This window comes from Carex rostrata, chromosome 19 (assembly GCF_964058835.1).
Source record: "Carex rostrata chromosome 19, lpCarRost1.2, whole genome shotgun sequence".
Lineage (NCBI taxonomy): Eukaryota > Viridiplantae > Streptophyta > Magnoliopsida > Poales > Cyperaceae > Carex > Carex rostrata.
Genome location: NC_135936.1, coordinates 879282 through 901389, shown reverse-complemented (window position 1 = coordinate 901389; position 22108 = coordinate 879282). Strand labels below are relative to the sequence as shown.

At 33.1% G+C, this 22108-nt stretch overlaps 3 protein-coding genes across 7 annotated transcripts; 2 read left to right on the top strand and 1 right to left on the bottom strand.

The window, feature by feature from the left end:
• Positions 1 to 421: 421 nt before the first annotated feature.
• On the top strand, positions 422 to 3491 carry LOC144571548 (uncharacterized). 4 transcript variants are annotated; one of them, XR_013517529.1, is made up of 4 exons: positions 422 to 550; positions 1402 to 1867; positions 1975 to 2496; positions 2769 to 3491. XR_013517529.1 is itself a non-coding variant. In XM_078320878.1 (4 exons), the coding sequence occupies exons 2-4, from the start codon at positions 1430 to 1432 to the stop codon at positions 2865 to 2867; spliced, it is 627 nt and encodes a 208-aa protein (XP_078177004.1). In that variant the 5' UTR covers positions 422 to 550; positions 1402 to 1429; the 3' UTR covers positions 2868 to 3491. The 4 variants fall into 4 exon arrangements, 3 of the variants coding, with proteins under 3 accessions (XP_078177004.1, XP_078177002.1, XP_078177003.1); XM_078320878.1 differs by having other exon boundaries at positions 1975 to 2064; XM_078320876.1 differs by lacking the exon at positions 2769 to 3491 and having other exon boundaries at positions 1975 to 2646.
• A 3275-nt stretch (positions 3492 to 6766) lies between these two features.
• UVR3 (DNA photolyase family protein) lies at positions 6767 to 13252 on the bottom strand. 2 transcript variants are annotated; one of them, XM_078321195.1, is made up of 14 exons: positions 12873 to 13251; positions 12717 to 12788; positions 12522 to 12602; positions 11954 to 12124; positions 11545 to 11616; positions 11145 to 11231; positions 10672 to 10770; positions 10177 to 10260; positions 10007 to 10093; positions 8802 to 8873; positions 8506 to 8619; positions 7975 to 8062; positions 7790 to 7885; positions 6767 to 7057 (listed from the first exon to the last, which is right to left on the bottom strand). In XM_078321195.1, the coding sequence occupies exons 1-14, from the start codon at positions 13191 to 13193 to the stop codon at positions 6873 to 6875; spliced, it is 1629 nt and encodes a 542-aa protein (XP_078177321.1). In that variant the 5' UTR covers positions 13194 to 13251; the 3' UTR covers positions 6767 to 6872. The 2 variants fall into 2 exon arrangements, with proteins under 2 accessions (XP_078177321.1, XP_078177322.1); XM_078321196.1 differs by lacking the exon at positions 10672 to 10770 and having other exon boundaries at positions 12873 to 13252.
• An 810-nt stretch (positions 13253 to 14062) lies between these two features.
• On the top strand, positions 14063 to 15204 carry LOC144571911 (protein ANTAGONIST OF LIKE HETEROCHROMATIN PROTEIN 1-like). The gene is made up of 2 exons (XM_078321305.1): positions 14063 to 14455; positions 14509 to 15204. Exons 1-2 carry the CDS (start codon positions 14063 to 14065, stop codon positions 15184 to 15186), a joined length of 1071 nt encoding a protein of 356 aa, XP_078177431.1. The 3' UTR covers positions 15187 to 15204.
• The last annotated feature ends 6904 nt before the right edge of the window (positions 15205 to 22108 follow it).

Sequence of the window (22108 nt, the reverse complement as noted above, 5' to 3'; positions counted from 1 at the left end):
ACTAGATCAGATCTTGTCCGAATTTAAAAAAAACTCAAAATTTGGTGAACCCTTAATCCAGTTCGTCCGATTCGAAACGAACGGACCAGATTAAAAGCTCCACACAGCTCCGCAAGAAAAAACTCCGCAGATGATAGTGTTTCCCCAAAGCGAGGCGTCAAGCGAGTGCTTTCCAATGAGCCAGACCTACCTTGACCGCAAGGCAATACTAAACCAAATCACATCATCTGCTGTTCATATCGAATCTTTTTATCGTTACTCCTGATCTGTACGGCCAAGATGAAACGATGGCTGAGCTAGGACTAAGGAGGCAGTTTTGATCCAACGACTAAACTACGACTGCACGTTTCCTGCACGGCTGCACGGGAGATCAGAATAGTTAGCGCTGTAGGTATATTACCAAATTATTTATTGACAAATCATACTCGTATTTTTTTTTTTTTATCAATAACCTCTTATACGAAAGACATTCCTTCGATCTTGCTTGCGCCGTATTTGGAAAAGAAGAATCGGCCTCATCTCCTTCTTCTCGAACGATCAATTAATTTTCGTAAGTTCTCGATTTTCCCTTCTCTATGATTTTCTTACCATCTGATCAATTTCATTGTGGAATTTTCTGATTTCTTTTGTTATTTGATAATTTTGTTAAAATTGTCTTCTTGTCTAACAAGTATTTCATACTCTAATTTGGGGCATTGGCAATGTAATTTGTATTTCATTAGAAATAAGGAGATAATAAAGTAAGATCGAAAGGAATTAATTAGTATTTTTCAAATTCTCGTTCTTGCCTGGAGGTTTCCATACGTCATTATCTCGCTCGTTTCGAGTAAATTAAGCACTACGAGGTATTAATACGATTTCGGATTTGCTTGTAGAGATAGTTTCTTCTGCCCTCTTTCTCTCCTTTGATTGAATCGGTTGTTTTTGTCGGATAATTTTTATTTGGTTAATAAGTCCTTTTCACCTTTTGTTAGATTAAAGCCTATTTAATTTGTTTCAATATAACACAATACCACTTATAGATTTGGTTTATCAATTACCCAGTTGCGGCAGTTTCTTTTATTACATTAGAGCTGTTGGTATTATTCAACAATCAAGGAATCGTTCTTTTTTTTTCCTTTCCTGGTTAGTTATTTTTAGAATAGTTTTATTTTGTACTATTCCTTGACTTAAATTCGCCACCACAATCCTCCATCAATTTACAATTACTTTTATATTTACCTGTTCATTTTATAAAAGAAAAGATGGAAGGAACAAAACTTTGTTTTTTTTGTTCTTATTCTCTTGATAATAGTCCATTTTAGGTGCCAAAAAGAAACTTTCTGTCAAATTTGGGTTTCCTATTAATAGAACATTTTTAATTTTATGCCTAAAATGCTGAATCTACATTGTTTCAATTAGGGTTTCAAAGAATCAGCAAATACAAACCATGAGATTGAAGAAAGGAAGCAAGGTGGTGAGACTCAAGAAAGGCAGCAACGTGGAGGTTTTCTGTACTGCCAAAAGCATCCCTGCTGGGTTCTGGCGTCCCGCACAAATAGTCTGTGGCAATGGCCACACATACACCGTGCAGTATGACCCTGTGTCCTCTGCTCCACACAGCACTTCAGATCTGGAGAAGGTACCGAGAAAGGCAATCCGGCCGTGTCCTCCTGTGAAGGAGACACCTGTCAAGTGGGTCTTGGATGATGTTGTAGAGGTATTTGTGCATGGCTCATGGAAGGTGGGGAAGGTGGCAGGTGTTGCTTATGGGAATAACTTTTATTTTGTTACACTAATTGGGCACACTCGAGAGCTTGCAGTGAAGACATCAAATCTGAGGCGGCGGCATCTGTGGCAAGAGAACAGATGGGTTCTGACCAAGAATGTATGATATCATGTCAACCTAACTTTTCTACATTATTTTTTTCTATTTAATTAATTATTATTTGTTATTTATGATATATTAATATTATCTTCTTTCATCTGTAACAGGAATCTGGAAACAAGGACATGACGAAGCAAAAGGTCCGTGCTCAGTTGCGTGAGGGAGTTACTAAAGAGCTTCAACTTGCACATGGCAAGGTAATGCTCGGTGACAAGTGCGGGTATAATTCATGTAGAAGTGAGAGTACTGTGTCCTCTACAGGTAGCTGTAGTACCAGCGGTAGGCCGGACCAATATCCTGTTTTTAGTTATTGTGAGGATGATGCGGTGAGTTCATTTGTACCAGTAAAGGAAACCTCACTTTGTGAAAAAGAAAAAATGGATGGAGAAATGGAGATAGAGGCGCATAAGCTAGCACTGGATGCATACTGTGCAACCATGGTTGCACTGCATGCCAAGGGGTTTATTAGTTGGGAACAGGAGGCAATGTTATCAAACCTTCGGCTTTTGTTAAATATCTCTATTGATGAACAGCAATCTGTACTGAGGAGTTTAGCTTCTTCCAGATAGCTAGCTGTGAATTTTTCTTAAGTTGCTCTTCATGGGTTAATTACAGATCTAGATTAACAGGTAGAGAAAGTACTGAAAAGAATTTTGTATACTCTATTGAATAGAAAGAAAGAATAAAATATCGGTCTTTGTCTTTATTAGTCTAATGTAGCTTACAATTCTAGTGTAAAGGTCAAATGGGGCTCTCTTTTTTTGTTTGGTTCTTTGAAATGAGGTAAGAAACTTGGAATGTTGTTTCGTTACTAAAATATGGTAGTAGACTTGAAATAATCATAACTTGATAGCATTTGTCATGCTTCCCTATGTATGATTAACAATATTACTAATTCCAGGACCAAAGTTGGAGGGCATTATTAAGTAGACTCCCTTCTCTTTGGTACTCTGCCAAGTGCGGCTACAATTTTTCTGCATATCAAGCCACTGCTTGGTGAATATCTGGTATGCAATTACTATGTGTTATGCCTCATGGTTTATGCAATCTCTTGCGTAGATCGTGCATAGTGAACTTCCAATTTTTACATTATACTTGCAACATACTGTAGATATTTCGTGATGATATTTTTTTTAGTTTAAAAACAAGGAAACGAAGATCCTTTATGCAGTTATATATCTTGTCATTAGATTTTAGATTTTATAAGCATAACACATACATTTGTGAGATTTTCATAATTTTCTATGTTAGAAACCTGCAACACATGTTTTAGAATAATTAAAAACTTAAATAGGGAAACATTGGACTATCTAAACTCTGTACACTTAACTAAATTGGCTATTATGCAAGATCTATTTAGTGTTGAACAGAAGTATGAAAGCTCAAAAGGAGGTGTCTTTTCTTTCCAAAGATATATTTACATGATATATCTTCTTTTTCATTTGTAGCCAGAAAACTGTTGTCATATTTATCTCTTTCTTGTTCAGGTTGCCTAGCTTAGGTTGCTCTGCTGATTGGCCTTTGTTATTTGGTTATTATCCTTTCTTGTTGTACTTTCATGCATGTCCATGAGGAAACATAAAAATACCTTGTATAATATTCAAGAGACATCTTATTTGTCTCTGTACAACATGAATTATGAGGGATCGATTTGCAAAAGAATGGTCCAGGTTACTTCTTGGGTTTCTGCTAAGAAAGAATGAGTACTCCCAATTTGTTTTCCACTGATACCAATAATTTGCACCAAACGGATCCCTTTTTTTTGTTTTTAAATCATATTACAAGTTTGTAACCAAAACTTGTGAATTTTCATTTTTTTAATGAAATTTGGTGGCATCTACCACTCCCTTGAAAGTGCCGCCCTAGCTTCTGATGGCTGTGATCCTTGTAAAAGGCAGTCACTGGTAATGAAGAAGAAGGTAATTTGGGATTTTTCAAGTAGTAATTTGGAAGGAGGGTACAGAGACATGTATTTTGTATATTTTGTATATTGCATGCTATTTCTCATTTTTTTAAGGTACAGGTGATACTTGGAAATGTTGCAGGTAATCCATGAAACTGCACCTTGTCATCCTGTTGGCATGTTTATTAGTGGTTGCTTACCATGCAAAGAGGGTTGTACACCATCGAAAGATAACAAACTGCAGAAAGGCATAACCATCCTTGCCTTCCAAAAGGATGTTTTCTAACTTTTCTTCTTTAGTTGTTTAATATTGATAATTTAAAGAGATTCTTTTAACCTTTCAAAGGACGCGGTATATTCAGTTATAGATTTTTACATGTGAAGAATTTTAGTTGATAGCGTGCTTTAGGGGGGCTATATTTTAAATTTTTGGTAAAGGTCGTTTTGTGGTTTTTGGACCTGTTCAAGCTGGATTTTTGTTGGTACTTTATTTTTATAAAATTTAGCACGTGGAGTCAAGGCTCTCTTCTTGGACCTCTTTGCTTTCATGTTTTGTGACTAATTCAAGACTAAGTGATGGTCAAATATTCTATGGAGGTGCCGCTTCAACATAGAAGCAAGAAAGACGCGACAATAATACAGATTGCTTAATTAAAAATTGACAAAAATATGAGAGAGATACCACAGCTAAATGATCTGGTCTTGCATGGCTGTTTGATTGTGTCGCTATCGCTTCTAATTTATTGGGCATGTGTTTTCCATGTACTTAACAGGCTACACAAACGCGTACACCAAACTTGCAGCTGCAGTGTTGCTTTGCCAATTATAATTTTTTATTTTGGTTTTAATTTATTTTATTTGAAGTTGAAAGATCTTATATTTTTATATTTTGGTTGAAACGGTTAAGCTCTTATTAGTTTTGTTCATTTAGGTTGTCAACATATGTTATTTCAATTTCCTTACAATTTGAATTGAACAAAGAGTGTTCGAAAAATGTATTACTGAATTTGTAAATAGGGATAACAAAATTCCTACTAGCATACTGCCATGAGTTAACGGACTTGTTTAAAAATAGCTCCAAATCGGCGGTGCCATTTTTTTATTGAACGGTTTGATTATCTCTACTCTATTTACATTACATAAAATTAGATTTAGATTAATTTAGAGTATGTTATAATTTTATAAAAATAGCTCTAGATTTATTTAAAGTAGACCTAAATTTAATCTTCAGCACTTCAATTTTAGTCTTTTATATTATTAGTATTCTCTTAATTAGTGAATAAAGTAGAATCTATTAGTACTTTCTAAAATTTTCTTAGTAGTGGTTATCATATCTATGACTATGAGTGTAATGAATGCATATCCTTTGCATTAACTCAAAATGGAATCTTTTGAGTTAATGAATATCAACCGTCTGATCTTAAACGGAGCCAATTCGGCCTCTACTTATGATATAGGGGGCCCTTTAATATTAGTGCGGATTTAGTCTGTACAAATTTTAAAGCAGATCGGATGGTCAATATTCATTAACTCAAAAGATTCCCTTTTAGTTAATACAGAGGATACGAATTCGAGTGTAATTGTTGTTATCATATCATGAGAAAATCATGTTTATAAGGTTAGGTATTGTGGGCTAAAGTTTTGGTTCGGTATCCTTGTTGGACCAGTTGGGGCCTTTGATAAAAGTTTGTTTGCTTGTGCATTTCAAGTAATTTTTAATTGAGGGAAAAATTGATTGACTAGCAACATTTTGGTGGCTCTTTTAACCGAAGTTTTTATTTATACCATATTTTTTTTTTTAAAAAAAACACCTCAAATTATGGGAATTTCGAAAAATAACAGAGCTTCTAAGTCAATCTACAGCTCCATTCTTGGAAGATCCTCAAAAATCTAAATATATTCAATATTAAAGTTTTCTTCAAAGACCCTAAACCCCAAAACATAGATTTTTAGTTTTTTTTTTTTAATATGGTATAAATAAAAGTTTCGGTTCTTCTAAAAGCATCAGAAAATTCTTTTATTATTTATTTATTCTTTGAAGAAAGCTGTGTCTTAGCACAACCGTTTTGTTGTCAAGAAAGATATCCTTCATTAGATAAAATACGATAAGATACTTCCGTCTTAAAATACGATAAGAACAATATATATATCAATATATGTGATGATGATCGTGTGAAAAAATTCCAGTCGATAACAAACACAAAAATTAATCACTGCATGATATATAGTACGAGTTTCTCTTTGAAATTATTAAAGCTAACATAACAAAAGCATTATAGGAAACCATAATTTAATGTAGGCAGAAAAATATCTTTTAAGACCGATCTTCAATTCTAGGCTGTCGCTACAATATCCCATTAAGATTATTAAAAAAAAATTTCTATCTTCCACAATCCACATGCTTTATCACCTCATGTCTTTATACTCCACAACACGGAAAAGTATATACCTCTGAGATTGCATACAGAGATAAGCTGGCTTTGATCAGCTGTTACACAGACCAAATCCAGGACTGATAATATTATAAGGAATTTTCTAAAGGATAAATTATGCCAGATGTCGCTAAACTATAATCCACCAAGGAAATGTTCATTTCTGATGGGAGTACTAGTTGGAAATAAATCTGCTGTGATTCTAAAAAGAATCGTACAACCCTGTGATTTCAAATTCATCCCTTCATTTTTTGGAATACACAAATCTCAAAAACACTTATTACGAATCTCCAAACAGATGAATGAACAGATTTGGAATAACAAGGTCCTGTGATTCCAAAGAATTACAGAAGATTTGTATCCGTACTAGTTCTTTTATCATCTTTGGTTGAAGGGTCCTTGATGTGTATTTCTTATTTTTCTAGGGTCTTGCATGTAAATTTGTTTCTGCAATGAAACAGATAGAGTTCTCCTTTTACACAAATTTTTTTTTGGGTCTTGTATGTAAATTTGTTTCTGCACTGAAACAGATAGTAGACCTCTCCTTTTACACAAAAAAGTATATATATTATAGGAAATAAAAATATAGAAAATCTATGCAGCCTAGCATATACAAGTCTACAACAACATACAAGTTGGTACATGTATCTAAACTGAATGTAAAAATTAATCACTTCATATTTTTTCTTTGTTTAATTTTAAGAAAAGGAATTTCATGACTATCATTGTGGTGTTGTTTCTTCCTTGAAGAACTCGATGCTTTCTGATCTTGTGGAATAATTTTAGAAGTGGGTGATGCAATGGCTTCTCCCATCTTCTTCTTACATTCTTTACTTGCAATTTCGTGATTGACCACTGCAAATTACCAAACAATAAATGTAACATATGATTAATTAGAAATTTAGAACCAGCTTGTATTATGACCATAGAAGCACAACGAACAGAGAGGGTCATACAGGAAGGCTATGGCTCAAACACTGCTAGAGTTTAGAAGTGTGTAAAAATGTATAGTTGTGGTTGTAATTCTGATGTTTGTTTATTTTATTTAGGTACAACTGATAGCCTCTATCAGTTCTTTCAAAAAAAAAAAAAGAAGCACAACGAACAACTCTTATGTTTAAACTGAGGTTTGAGACTAGGCGCTTGAGCAAATATGAATCATAAAGCATTCCCTTAATTAATCTCAAGCCCACAAATTTGACCTAAAAAGGTATTTTGATACAACCTTGAAAATAATTGGTAAATGAATTAGCCTGGTCCGATCAACAAATCAAACTGAGCCCTGCTAACACATAGGTCTGTACCAAATCCAATTTACCACAAAAATCCAAAATAATATAACCAGACCACATTAGTCCCTGAATTCCAAATCCTTGACTGACCCAATGACAGGGTAAATTTTAACTTTGTCCATAGGGAAACCTGTACCATTATATCTTAGGCCAGCTACGAGCTAAAACTAAATTGCTCTGTCTATAAACCTCGCTATTAAACCCTTATGCCTAAAACAGTTATTATAACATAACTCCAGTATTACATAGGTCTGGAGAATCAATTCAAATAATCATAGCATTTGTATCAATATACCTGGTTTTGGATAATCCCTCCCAATGATGCAGTTTGCCTTTTTCTGAACACTCAGTGGCGCAGTCCACGGTTCGTAAATATATTCCTTTGGAAAATCTACACAAAAGAAGGAAAGAATCAATTGTATTCAAATTACTTTTCAAGAACAAATTGGAGCTAATCTGGAGAAGTAAAATCCTGTATACCTTTCAGAACTGGTAGAAAGTGCCGAATATAATTCCCATTCGGATCATATTTTTTCCCAAAGGAAATTGGAGAATAAATCCTAAAGTACTGCATTGAAGAAAAATATTTTAATATGTTTGAAAGTTAAAAAAAAAAAGGATAATTTTTTTTATTAAAAACCCTCCCATATTAGAAATAATACAAGATCCCCTTTATTTAGAAACTTCAAAAGAGCCTCTTTGTTTGACTGATATGTTTGCCAGTTATATTATGATTCTTTTAAATATCCTCAGATACAGGCAATTTCTGAACAATGCAAATTTGTAACACATATAGGGAGGTAAGACATTTTCTATGGTTATTTTGTTATAACACTGCTCTAAGTACCTTTAGCTTTAACAATTAGCAGCTTTTCTGCAAATATGTGGAAATCGAAAGGACTAATTTCAACAATATTGGAAATATAGGGCCTTCTGCAATTTATAGATTTTATAATTACTTCTCTGTAGCTTTTCTAATGAAAAGATTGTGTTGAAATATAATTACAAAACCTGATAGAAGAAGGAAGAACAGGAGAGCCATAGCCAGTTACCATTGTTTACGGCCCAATCAGAGTCTATCAGTAATCGCTCAAACACATCTCGCCCCTTCTCCCAGTGTATAAACTTGAAAATTAATAAAGAAAATTTATAGTTAGGCTGAAGATATTTTAAAGTTTTCATCATTTGAAGCAATGTTGCTGTCCTAAGTCCTAACCACCATCTTACATCACCAGCAATCCAGCATGTATAGCAGCTGGTATTAGAGATATCAGAATTTTATTAACAACAATAAAATAAATACTTACGAGGTCACCACGAGTTAGAAAACATGCAACAGAATGTCGGGCAAGATGATGAATCCACCCCCATTTCTTCAGCTATTTTGTTTAAAACAAATATATACAAATCAACCATAATGAGAAATCTAGTAAATAATTAATTGGATATAACTTCATCCATTACGTATTTGCCTATACCAAGGATTAAGACACCGCATGCTATTGTAAATACACCCCCATTTCTTTAGCTAGAGTGTATTGTAAATACTTTCCTTTTAATATATATCGTTGCCGACAAATTGTCGACAACCTTCAAAAAAAAAAAGACACTGCATGCTATTACCTTTCTGTGAGGTTTATTGTACCTGTAACACGGAAATAAATCTGTTGTTATTCCAAAGGAATAAAAGGAACCTGTTATTCTAATCTCAACCGTTGTTCTTCGTTGAGATTCGTGCATGAAAAAGTTATATTCGCGCATACAAAAATTTGAAAGGTTGGAATTGTAATAACAGGTTCCTGTTATTCCCTTAGAATAACAGCAGATTTATTTCCCTGTAACACTAGGAATCAGCTTGGGTCCGATGGCCATCGGATCCAAAGTGGTTCCAACGGGTTTTCTCACCGTCGGATTTTCTTTAGAATTCGTGTGTACGGATTTTAAAGCAGACGCGAAATTGCGGGCGCAAATCCTAAAGCAAATCCGATGGTGAGAGAACCTGTTGGAACCACTTTGGGTCCGATGGCCATCGGACCCAAGCTATTTCCGTAACACTATGACTCTAAAGTCTTTTTATGTATGATTTTGCACAACTGATGGCAAATTGGTACTAAAGTTACATGAAAGACTTCACTTATAACTGAAATAAGAGAGTTAACTGAGTCAAGATGGATAAAAGGCATAACTAAGGTATCACCAGAGAAACATATAGTTTGATGATGCATAGTTGCCTTCAGTTGGGGCAAAGTGCAACAGTACGAGAACTGGTACCATGTGGTATAGATGTTTTAGCTACCTTTTATTCCATTTGCTTGCTGTTGTGCAAACAAAAAATTAAGGTAAATTAGGTTAAATGGGGGCTTAAATGACCCCCGTGTAAATTGGTTTTATCTTGGTAACATTGCTTTAAAAGTTTAAGTTGATGCATAGCCTTTTGCTTAGTTAATTTAAAGCAGTACCAGTTGGGTCAATAAACAGTCAAAATAAACTTACTTGTAATCCTCTGTCATACCTGGATCATGATGGCATCAATCCATGGAAAACCAGTTCGACCATCTCTCCACGCCACAAAAAGATCTTCATTCTCCCTCCAAGAAATCTGCACAAGAAATGCATAAAATTGTTTATCTAGAAACAAAAGAACGTAATTGGAACTGTATGCTAACTGCTGACAAATTATACCTGTTTGCATATCTTGTTTCCCTTCATCCTATCAAAGTTGGGGGTAACAAAGGCAACAGTGTAGAAGAAATCTCTCCACAGTAACTGTACAAAAATCCAAAACCCAAGTAACCAAAATGAAAAGGCTCAGCAACAATCCATTTAATTAAAAGTCCATTATCCAACAAATTAAAAAAAAAAAAAAAAAACTGCTGACCCAAATCAATCAGCAGACAAATTGACTAATAAACAGTCTGAACCAATATTACCCCTGGTTCAATATGACATGACATATGAAATTCAAACTTTATCTAACCGGGATCCTTGATAACCCGGTCTGACTAGTTAAAAGAATTCAATCACTCTGTAGTAGACTATTATGAGAATAAGTCGAAGCCTGACACGACACGTGGCAAGGCCCAAGACCTGTTCCTTTACAAGATCCATGCCAACCAGACCTGGCCCGTATCTGGTATTATTATCACTTCCACATATAAAACAAAATTTGAAACGAACCTGACCCACTAGAGAGACCGGAGGCTTCGTATGTTTTCCTACACTTGTGTAAATATCATTCAAGCGCTTGTAGAAATATCTTGAAGAAAGACAACCAAACTGCACATGCAACATTTTGATCATCAACTCAATTGTAGAAACAATAATTACACATTTCTGCCTCAGTTAACCCTCAACCTCAACTATATGGTCCAGCCTATGTTGGATAAAATTTTCCAAATTGACCCTCAGTTGGAAAGAAACCCTATTTTAACCCAAACTTGCCAATAGCCATCAACCTGTTTTGCTTGAAAGTTGAAATAAGCACCAATTCCAGTATTCAGCCCTATTTGGCCTCAATAAGCTCACAAGGGCAATTAAGCACCACAACACGCAAGGAAAAATAACTAAAAATATAGAATAATTAGAAACAACAAATAAACAAATAAACTAAACAGGAGGATTAGAACTAAATTTTGAAATGAAATCCTCACTTTGAGGTAAGGAGACAGTACAGTGGTTGCTGGTTTTAGAAAAGCTGAAGGGTCGCCTTTTGGTTTCTCAAATTGCACAACCCATGCCTGTATATTCAAAATAGTTGTAGACATAAGCACTAAAATTTTCTTTGTACTCCAGCAATCTATATCTATCACTTAGGGTTTACAAAAACTCTTAAAAAAATTTGCTTACACATCTCTATTTGCACAATATAACTTGGTAATAAGTAATAACACTTGCACCATTTGAACTTCAATCACCAAATATTGTGAACAAAGAAAACAAGGCACATGACTTGAGTAAAAAAGACAAGTCCAAAATTTAATTTGTTTCACCATATAAGAGAACTAGACAAAATGAAGACAAGGTACATTCCAATGGTGTATTATATATTACCTTATCTGCAAGCACTTGATCAAGTTTGTTAAGGGCTTCAGTTTCTCCACCGTGAAATGAAGAAAACTCTTCCTACAAAATAAAAAGAGGTAAGATTCAACATTAAAATATATCAAGATTAATAAGATGCTAAATTCTAGCAAACACCCTTAAACTGTAAGGTGCCATTACACATGTTTTGCCATTATAATTTGTTCTTACAAGTAAAATTATTATCATCATGAGATAAAATGGGTATGAAACAAAACCTCAATTTTATTATTTAGGGGAACTCGTGCATTTTATTTAAGTAGATGCCTAGTCCATTTTATGTTATTTTCTTTTTCCAATTTTAGGAGGGGGTTGTGAGCTCAGAGTGTTCCTGTAATCATCCAAAAACTAAGAAGGAATGTAGTTAAGAAGGTTAGACCTGGGAGATATCTCCATAGCCAAGATCTTCAATTTTAGGCACACTTAATAACTCGTGATCTCCAGTTTCTCCTATCGGTGGAAGCAGAGAATACTTTGTGGTAAGTGGATCTACCGGTCTCCCCGCAAGTGCTATGAATGATTGGTATGTCAGAGGCGGTCGACCCCCATTCTTTTGTATCAAAATTACCAAAAATTAGAATACATAGATTCTTTTTTAGTACAGTTAGAAAATTAAGCAAAAACAAAAGGATGTCCAGTTGACTCCATGAGTCCTAGGAAGATGGGCACTAATTTACTGCAAGAAGTAACTATAAATTTCTCACATTTACATCTCCATCCATCATTAACCAGACAATTACATATTGGAAGGATGCAAAAACAACAAACAACAATCACTATTGTAAAGAACTTTTGTTTCATTCATGCAGCAGGTGGTTAATTGACATCTTATTTCCAAAAAAAAAGGAACACAAGAATGCACCTCGTACTCAAGAAGGAAGTTAAATAAGATCTAAAGTAATTGAACAAAATTACTAAACAGTGTGGTGAAGGTTTGTAGTATGAACCTTTCCTATAATGTCAGATGGATTGAAAAGAGTGTGGCTGACAGGAGAATGAACCTCGATCCCATATTTTGAGGAAAAATCCTACAAGAAATTAAAATAAGAATAATGAAAAATCCCACAGTTTCACAATTGCTATGAGAACATTTTTGCAACTGCATATCATTCATTTCCACTAATGAGCAACAAACAATCCACCTTGACTTGCTTGTCTCTGGCCAGTGCATACGGTTCAGTATCAAACTCAAAGCATAGTTTCCCAATCTTCCACTGCACATTTGGAAACCAGACCATGTAGTTAATAAAAAAGTATGAAAATAAAGAAGCGTATTAACCATTTTTAAACTCACATACGTCCTTCAGTAAGCGGCACACCACTGGAGCAGGTTCGCCCCGTAATAGAAGCAACCGGGACCCCAATCGGCGCAGACTGGCATCCAAATCCCTTAGACTCTCTAAAAGGAATTGTATCCGGTTAAGCCCGGACCGAGCGGATCCGGGCGAGAAGGCAGTCTGATCCGGGTCGAGATAATGTGGGTCGAGTACAAAAACCGGGTAGAGATGTTTGCAACCGCGGCGCGCTTGGTCAAGAGCTGGGTTGTCATGAATTCGCAATCCCTTTCTAAACCATATCATCGTGTTCGATTCCATTATTGAATTTGAATTTATGATCATTGAGGGAAATTGGAAAGATTGATTTTGGATTTATTACCGGTGCTTTCTTCTTCGCGCCTTTTAGATTAAATACTGACAGGGGAGAGGAGACGTGGACGGATGACGGAACGGTCAGATTTGAATTCATAGGAAACGGTAACGAGGGGTCTGCGAATTGCCACGTTGTTTTCTTGGGTTCCGACCCTTTTGAGAGGGGGGGAGGTGTGTGTGGCTTAAACCTTTCCAAGTTTACAGCACTACTTAACCCTACTTGAAAACGGAGCCAAAATTTTATAGTCAATTTTAAACTATAAGGCATTATGAAAAATTTTAATATAAGAATAAAAATTTCAATTTATCAAAACTACGGTCATTTAATTCATGAGAAATTTTAGAATATAGGTATTCGGCAAATGCATGAAAAATTTATTATGATGATAGTTTGTTTTTTCTTTTTATAATATATGTAATACTATAATTAAACTATACTAAATGTATTAATACTAATTACTGATTATGATCAATATAATGGTATATATCATATTTAAAAAAAATAGCGAATTGATTATACACTGTAAAGTGATATCAGAGTGAATTGACCACACACTGCAAAGTGATAAATGAGTGAACTGACCACACACTGCAAAGTGATATATAAGTGAACTGACCACGCACTGAAAAGTAACATCATAATTGACAGTCCAGAGTGACAAGGGAGTAATCATGACTACTTTCATTTAAAAAAAAAATGTTTATATATAGAGCTATTGTAGCAAATATTTTTTCACCTCTTTAATAACAAAATAATTGATCATTTTTTTCAATGGAAAATTAATAATGATGATGAGGATTATATAAATCTCATCATGCCACATATAGAGAGAAATATAATGGAACCAACTCCATGCCATACTTCAATCCTTACCGGAATGATGTATGTCGATGAAGTCTTAGATGGTCATGAGTGTCGTTGTAAGCGAGAATTTCGTATGGAGACTTTTGTTTTCCGTGCACTTATCAAGCTGTTGAGAGACAGAAAGTTGCTTCAGGATGGACAGATGTTGATTGAAAAACAAGTTGCAATGTTCTTATACTCACTTGCTAAAAATGCAAGCAATCGCACCGTGCAAGAACGATTCCAACAGTCGAGTGATACAGTAAGCCGGTACTTCCATATTGTAATTAAGGCTATTACTCGACTATCTGCAAAAATCATAATGCCCCCTCGACTTCATATGTCCCAACTTATCCAATCGAGAACAATATTTAATCATTTCTTTAAGGTAAATTTAATGTCAATTATTCTCAAATTAATGTCTTTTTAAATTAAGGTAAGTTTAATTATTCACTATTTTTTAATATACATGATTGTATTGGTGCTATTGATGGTACGCATGTTCCTATAACTATTGCTTACGAAGATCAAACTCCATATCGTAATAGAAAACATACATTGTCACATAATGTTATGCTCGTTTGTGATTTCGATTATCGATTTACTTATGTAATAGTCGGATGGGAAGGATCAGCTTCAGATACAACTGTACTAAAGAGTGCACTCGATGACGGATTCACAATACCACAAGGTAAATACTTTTTGGTTGATACAGGTTATGCCAATACATCGTATTTTATTGCTTCTTATAGGAGTATGAGATATCACGTGCGAGACCAAGGTGCAGCTAATGAACGACCACGAAATTATAAAGAGCTCTTTAATCTCCGTCATGCACAATTTAGAAACCATATTGAAAAACTTATTGATATTTTAAAAATACAGTTTCTCATTTTAAAAGTTGTCACATATCATGCAATTGATAAACAAACGAACATAGTTCAAGTAGCATGTATTATACACAATTTTATTGTGTATCACAATGATGATGCCGCTTGGACTGCGAATGCTAATTTGAAAATTGATCCAAATGATATTGTGGATGTACCAGATGGAGATGAAGAGTACGGTGAAGATGTTGAAAGACTTAACAATCAACGTCAGGCAGGAAATGAATAAAGAGATGAAATTGCTAGACTTATGTGGGATGAGTATAATTCCTCTTTTAATTAATTAATAAACAAGTTAACTATATCTCTTAATTAATGGATTGATAACGGCTAGAACTTGAGACATGCCATAAAAGAAATTTTCTTGAGACAAAGATGCAGAAATATATGAAACAATATCACATATAAGGATCAACCAAGTTTAATTAAACATTGGAATGCGGTCAACAAGCTACAATTTAATTGTTTAATTATTTTTTGCAAGAGCTGTGCCATCATAGGAAAAATAAAGGAGTTCCTAGACAAAAAAAATTTCTCATAAAATGTGAAGAGGACAAAGGAAATAAATCTATAGGAATAGGAAATCAAACTTGAGCACCGAACAGGTCATAGGAAATTTGCCAATGGCCTTACCTTTTCCTATAAAAATCCTATGGGAATTTAGTTGCCAAACAGACCCTAAGAGTGAAATTTTAAAAAAAATTAAGTATATAAAAAAAATTACTACAAATGATAGTTAATTTTACATTATCTATAATATTTTTGTATAAACTATATTAAAAATAGAGTATCGATACAAAAAAATTGAAAATGAATGGAATCAATTGACCTCATTCATTGTATGTGGATTCGCCCATGCTTACAAGGATGATATATATTACAAGGACTACTTAACCCTACTTCACCTATTTTCTTTAGGGCCTGTTCGGATGTTTGAGTATAGTAGGAATTGGTAGGTTTCATGGTAATTTGATTTATAAATCCCAAGTCTGTTCGGATGTTCAGTTTATTCCCATCTTGTTCCTATCATTTTTCCTATACCTTTCCTCAAACAACGTAAATTGATGGGAACTAAAAAATTCAGTCCGATTAGATTTTTATTTTCCCAAATCGTGCTCAGAGCACTACTTTTTCTCTCTCTTCGACCTTTTCTCAATTCTTTGCAGTTTGATTTTGATTTGATAAGTCTTTTCTTATAGCATGATTATGCTAATTGGCTAAAGTTTGCAGCAGATATGGATTTGACAATATTTATTGCAAGAATCTACAGCACAAGCTGCTTATATTATTTATTAATATTTATGACTAGTAGTAATATATGGATTTGTCTTTTGGGTCCTGAACCTGTTTCTCAGAAGAAAAAAAAATTTATTGAATGCACATCATGTTCATCCAAGTAAATACTTCTTATTTAACTATAACAAATGTCTATATTTTTATAAAATAATAATCAAGAAGAAATGTTATGTTATATTTAATGTATTTATTTAATTGCATTATTGATAATATATTAATAAAAAAATTGTATAATATTAAATATTTTGGAAAGAAAAATAGAATTTCCCATAACTAATCTCACGGTACAACCGAACACCTAATTCAACACATTTCCATAATTAATCCCATGCGTACATGTACCCGTGGGTTCCCACTTTTTCAAAAATGAGTTCCCATTCCCGTCAAATCCCATCCAGTTTAATCCCGTGACATCCGAACATGCCCTTAAGAATAAATATATGAATCCCCTCATTCACATCCCCCCATACACCTTTTTAGAGGTGATTTCTTTTTTCTTTTTTCAATGTCATCCACATTTCTCACAATCTATGAAGAATTTTGCGAATCTAAAACTACGAATGCATTCTACGCAATTTTATATTTCAAATAAGATCCATGATGACATACTTTCGGGCACATCGTCACACAAGTATTTATACCTCATCATGCAAGTATTTATACCTATACTTGTAAGTATTTATCCCTATACTTGTAAGTATTTATCTCCAATCGTGTTTAACTTCCATAAACTAACTTAACAAACTAGTTTAATTAAATTTATTCAAAATATCGTGGTCTTCCAAGTTTAATTAAATTCATAGGTATAAATACTTGGAAGATAATAAATTAATACTTGCATATCTAACTTGATATGACTATATGGGGAGACCACTCAAACTACATGGGGAGAATAATCATACACGTTTTAGAGGTGCTTTTTTTCTTTTTTAAATGTCGTCCACATTTCTCACGATCTATGAGGAATTTTGTGAATCTAAAACCGCGAACGTATTATACGCAATTTTATCTTTCAAATGAGATTCATGATAACATATTTTCGGGTTCATCCTCACACAAGTATTTATACCTCATCGTGCAAGTATTTATACCTATACTTGTAAGTATTTATCCCCAATCGTGGACCCCGCATCTCCACATCAACCTTCTCCAATCGTTTCTGTATCAATCTTTCTCTAACAAAAATAGTTGACCACATAGATATAAATATTTCAGTGCATAGGTATAAATACTTGTAATACTTGATGTTAATATTTTTAAATGTCAGCAGTGTCATATGTGTAAAATACTAGGTATAAATACTTAAATGACGAGGTATAAATACTTGCGTGATGACGAGCTCAAAAGTATGTCATCATGGATCTCATTTGAAAAATAAAATTGCATAGAAGACGTTCGTGATTTTAAATTCGCAAAATTCCTTATAGATCATAAAAAATATGGACGAGATTGAACAAATAAAATTAGGGGGTAATAGGGGGATGAGAGTGGGGGGACAATTATCAGGGCCCTTCCTTTAAATTATATAAAAAATTTGAAATTATGTTTTTAGAAACTTATAAGTTAGATTTAAAGAAATAAGGACGAATCAAACTACTATCTCTCATTCTTACTTATTTTTTATTTACATAAATGACAAAAAACAAATAACAAGTATATAAAACGAGATATCTTAGTGTGTCATAAATTGAGGACGGATATGGATATCCCATCCCCATTAATTTCGTGCTAGCGTCCCACTCCAAGTTATGAATATTAATGAGAATGAAAAATTGAATTCTACTTCAGATTTAGAAAGAATCGGGATGAATCTTAGTGTACTTTAGATGATGCTAAGTCACTTATATAATTTTAGAAAAATTAATTAGATTTTCTTTCTTTTAAATTTTTATATAATTCAGTTCTTTTTATAAAATATTAAATATTTGCTTATAATATAATCTATTTGCTTATAATATAATAAAAAAAAATTGAAAAATAGTGGTATATACCACCGATTTCATTGAAATCATAGCATATCTGACTTAGTACCTAATTGGTACCAATATCAAATATGGCAAGTCTATACAGCTATTCAAAACAAAAGCAAAAACAAAAGAAATACCAAAACATCATAACATGCACACAACTAAGGCAACAACATAAGAAAAATATCAAAAACATCAAAATATGCATAAAACTAAGAACTACATATCTAATAAGTCTTCATCATTCTCCTCTTCTCCAGACATTGGAGATGGAGGGTTGCCAGCTCCAAAATCCTGAATATTCTCTGAACTATTCACTTAGGAAATGGACATTAAAAGGTCCACTACTTGAGCCAAATATGGACTTCTTACATCTTCCTCCTGAATTTCATTTGGGAGATCCTTAACATCAGAATGGAGCATTAGACTCAATTTTAAAAATGAATCATCTAATCGAGATTGACACAAAAAACTAGCCAATGAAATAATTTTAGTACCAATAGATTTAATTGGTAATGAGTTAGCATCATTAAAACAAATTCTATTTATTTCCAACCAAATGATCCATAAAATGAATCATCTTAATAGCTCAACCAATAGCCTATCTTTTAAAGGAATATTTCTATCTAATACCCATAAGTCCTCTAAAGATACACAAGTAAATGTAAAATTATTATGATCAGCAATCTAATTCCATATTAATCTAATGTGAGAACAATGTATAAAAAGATGTTCAATATCATTAGGTTGATCACAAAAAACACAAGAAATATCACCTCGCCGACCTTTGGCGGCTAATTAATTTTAATTAGGATTTTGTCCCTCCTAACTAACCATAAAAATATTTTGATTTTCAAAGGGATATGTGATTTTCAAATAGTATTATACTCCTTATTTGGAATATCCCCCCCCCCCCATATTCAAGCGATTAATAAAAAGAATGTACAGTAAAGTTATCATCCTTGGACCATTTCCAAATCAATCTATCTTCTAACTGATCATATAAATTGAAATGTTGAAATCTAAAGTGTAAAGCTTGTCATTCTTCTAAACAGATACCAGTCAACTGTCTTTTGAAAGACAATTGAAGAGTAGAACTATCAAAAGCCTCGGCAACTGAAATAAATCTATTAGATACTATAGAAAATAAGTGCGGATATTGATGTTGTAAAGCACGTTCAAAACACTATCTATCTAACCAGAATGAGGTAGTTTGATCATTGCCTATTTCTTTGTTTAATCCTAAATTAATAACTGGAATATCCTTAAGAATTGATCTCCAGAAAGGAGAGCAAATTGTAGGAGTAGTTCTTGTCTCATATTTACTTTGAATTATATCTTTCCATTTACCATATATTGTATTATCTAAAAATCTAATCCACCACTTAGCCAATAAGCTTTATTCATAAGTTTCAAATCTAAAATTTTCAAATCACCTTGACATTTACTCTTACAAACTATCCTCCATTCCACTAAATGATATTTTTTTTCTTGTAGAATTACCCCCATGCCACAAGAATTTTCTCCTAATCTTATCTATTTTATGTCTTACTTTTACTGGTAATATATAAATAGATAGCCAATATAACAGAATAGCTGAAAGGATAGAATTGAGAAGAGTAACTCTACCCCCCTAAAGATAATAAGGAGCCCTTCCATGTTTGCAATTTTTTCTCAATCTTATCTATAAGAATTTGCCAATCAATGTCTGTAAGAGACTTATTATTGATTGGGACACCTAAATAAGTAAGTGGTAAATTAATTACCTTGCAACCCAATACAGAAGCTAAATCAGCACACTCTAAATCATTCAAATTTAATGGGTACATCTCACTTTTGTCATAATTAATCCTGAGACGTGAGACATTCTCAAATGCCAAAATAAGTCATTTAATATTACCTAAAACATTTTTATCAGTTTTAAGAAATAGTAAAGTATCATCTGCAAAATGTAAATTTAACACATTACCTAAATTAGAAAAATTACCTAAACCTTCTATAAAACCCTCTTGTTATGCTCTCAACAGAATCTTATTTAAAACAACAGTAACTAAAATAAAGAGAAAAGGTGACAAGGGATCACCTTGTCTCACCCCTCTCTTACATGAAAAGTATGGACCTAAAGTTCCATTCAAATTAACACAAGTTCGACTACCTTCTAAAGTTAGTCTAATCCAAGAAATAAATCTAGGACCAAAGCATCTTAATTGCATTACCTCTATAAAAAAAAATCTCAATTAACATGGTCAAAAACATTTTCAAAGTCTAACTTAAATAAGACTCATTTCTGTTTCGTAATCTTAATCTGATGCAATACCTCATGGGCACAAACTACATTATCAAGAATAAATCTACCTTTAATATAAGTTGTTTGTGATGAATCAATTATAGAATCCATAACATTTGAAATCCTATCGGCAAGAAGTTTAGTAATAAGTTTATAACTACAATTGATTAAACTAATAGGTCTAAAATTCCGTACTGTAATTGCATCCTCTTTCTTTGGAATTAATGATATTGATGCTAAATTAAATTTGGCTATATCTAACTCATGATTATAGAATGCTGTAAATAAACTAAGTAAATCGTCCTTAATGATGTCCCAAAAGGTCTGATAAAAAAGAAAAGACATACCATCTAGACCAGGTGCTTTTGTTGGATTACATGCAAAAACAATTTTTTTAATTTCATCTAAAGTAAAAGGTGCCTCTAAAAAACAGCATTGATCCAATGATAAATTATTTGAATTTGACCATAAATTATAATGCAAAGATATTAATCGTGGAACGGAAGTTCCCATGAGACTCTTATAATAATATGTAATATGTCGCAATATAATGGACTGATCATATGACATGACCCCATCAATCTCTAAACAACTAATTGTATTTTTCTTTTTCTTAGCCGATGCCACTACATGCAAAAAATTTGTATTAAGGTCGCCTTCCAGTAACCACTTTAATCTAGATCTTTGGTACCAATATTGTTCCTCTTCTAAATAGATCTTATGTAAATCAAATTGGCAAAGTTTTCAATCATCTAAATTAAGATCAGATAAGCAATTATTCTATAATTGTTGTTCATAAATTCCTAACTTATTTAACAAATCAGATTTCAATCGTTTCTTTTCACCTCTTACATTTGAGTTTCATCCTCTTAATTTTTGTCGTAAAAATTGCATTCTCAATTTCCAACTTAAACCCAAATCAGATATTAAATGGCACTCTTTCAACCAAGATGCAACTAAATCATAAAAGTCGTCATATTCTAACCAAGATTTGTCAAATCTAATAATTTTGGAAGATGGAAAAAATACTGCATGTGTATCTAAAATAATGGGATTATGATCAGAATATGTTCTAGGTAATGAATCAAGTTTGGATAAACTAAAATGAGTATTTCATGAAGTAGTACAAAAGACTCTATCTAATAATGCTTGAGAAGGTGAATTTAAAGACCTAGCCCATGTAAATTTCCTATTTACTAAGGAGAGTTTCATTAATTGGTTGTCTCTAATAAATCCATTAAAACGACTACTAAGAACATAATTAAAAGTTGATCCAGTTCTCTCATTCCTTGTTCTAACCATGTTAAAATCACCCATAATCAACCATGCATCTACTCCTAAAATATTAATATTATTTAATTCTTGAAAGAAAGCTCTTCTAAAATCAGATGTTAAAGAACCATATACAGTGATGAAATGTCATTCAAAATTATCAGTCATATTTCTAAAATGCAAGGTAATTGAGTAATGTCTAAAGTTGCTCATTATAATTGTGTGAGTACTTGATCTCATCTATTCTATTATTCATTTTTGTATTTTATTTTTCAGCTCTTCATGTCTAAATTTTCTAGATCTATTTCGGATTTAGAACACACTAAAAT

Excerpts from the sequence above, each read along its gene's own strand:
- LOC144571548 (XM_078320876.1), top strand. The coding sequence starts at position 1,430 with ATGAGATTGAAGAAAGGAAGCAAGGTGGTGAGACTCAAGAAAGGCAGC. Across the intron at positions 1,868-1,974 it reads GATGGGTTCTGACCAAGAAT|GAATCTGGAAACAAGGACAT; the intron begins GTATGATATCAT and ends CATCTGTAACAG.
- UVR3 (XM_078321195.1), bottom strand. The coding sequence starts at position 13,193 with ATGATCATAAATTCAAATTCAATAATGGAATCGAACACGATGATATGG. Across the intron at positions 12,789-12,872 it reads TGTGCCGCTTACTGAAGGAC|TGGAAGATTGGGAAACTATG; the intron begins GTATGTGAGTTT and ends CCAAATGTGCAG. Across the intron at positions 8,620-8,801 it reads TTCTAACTCGTGGTGACCTC|TTTATACACTGGGAGAAGGG; the intron begins GTAAGTATTTAT and ends TTAATTTTCAAG.
- LOC144571911 (XM_078321305.1), top strand. The coding sequence starts at position 14,063 with ATGGAACCAACTCCATGCCATACTTCAATCCTTACCGGAATGATGTAT. Across the intron at positions 14,456-14,508 it reads TATTTAATCATTTCTTTAAG|TTTAATTATTCACTATTTTT; the intron begins GTAAATTTAATG and ends AATTAAGGTAAG.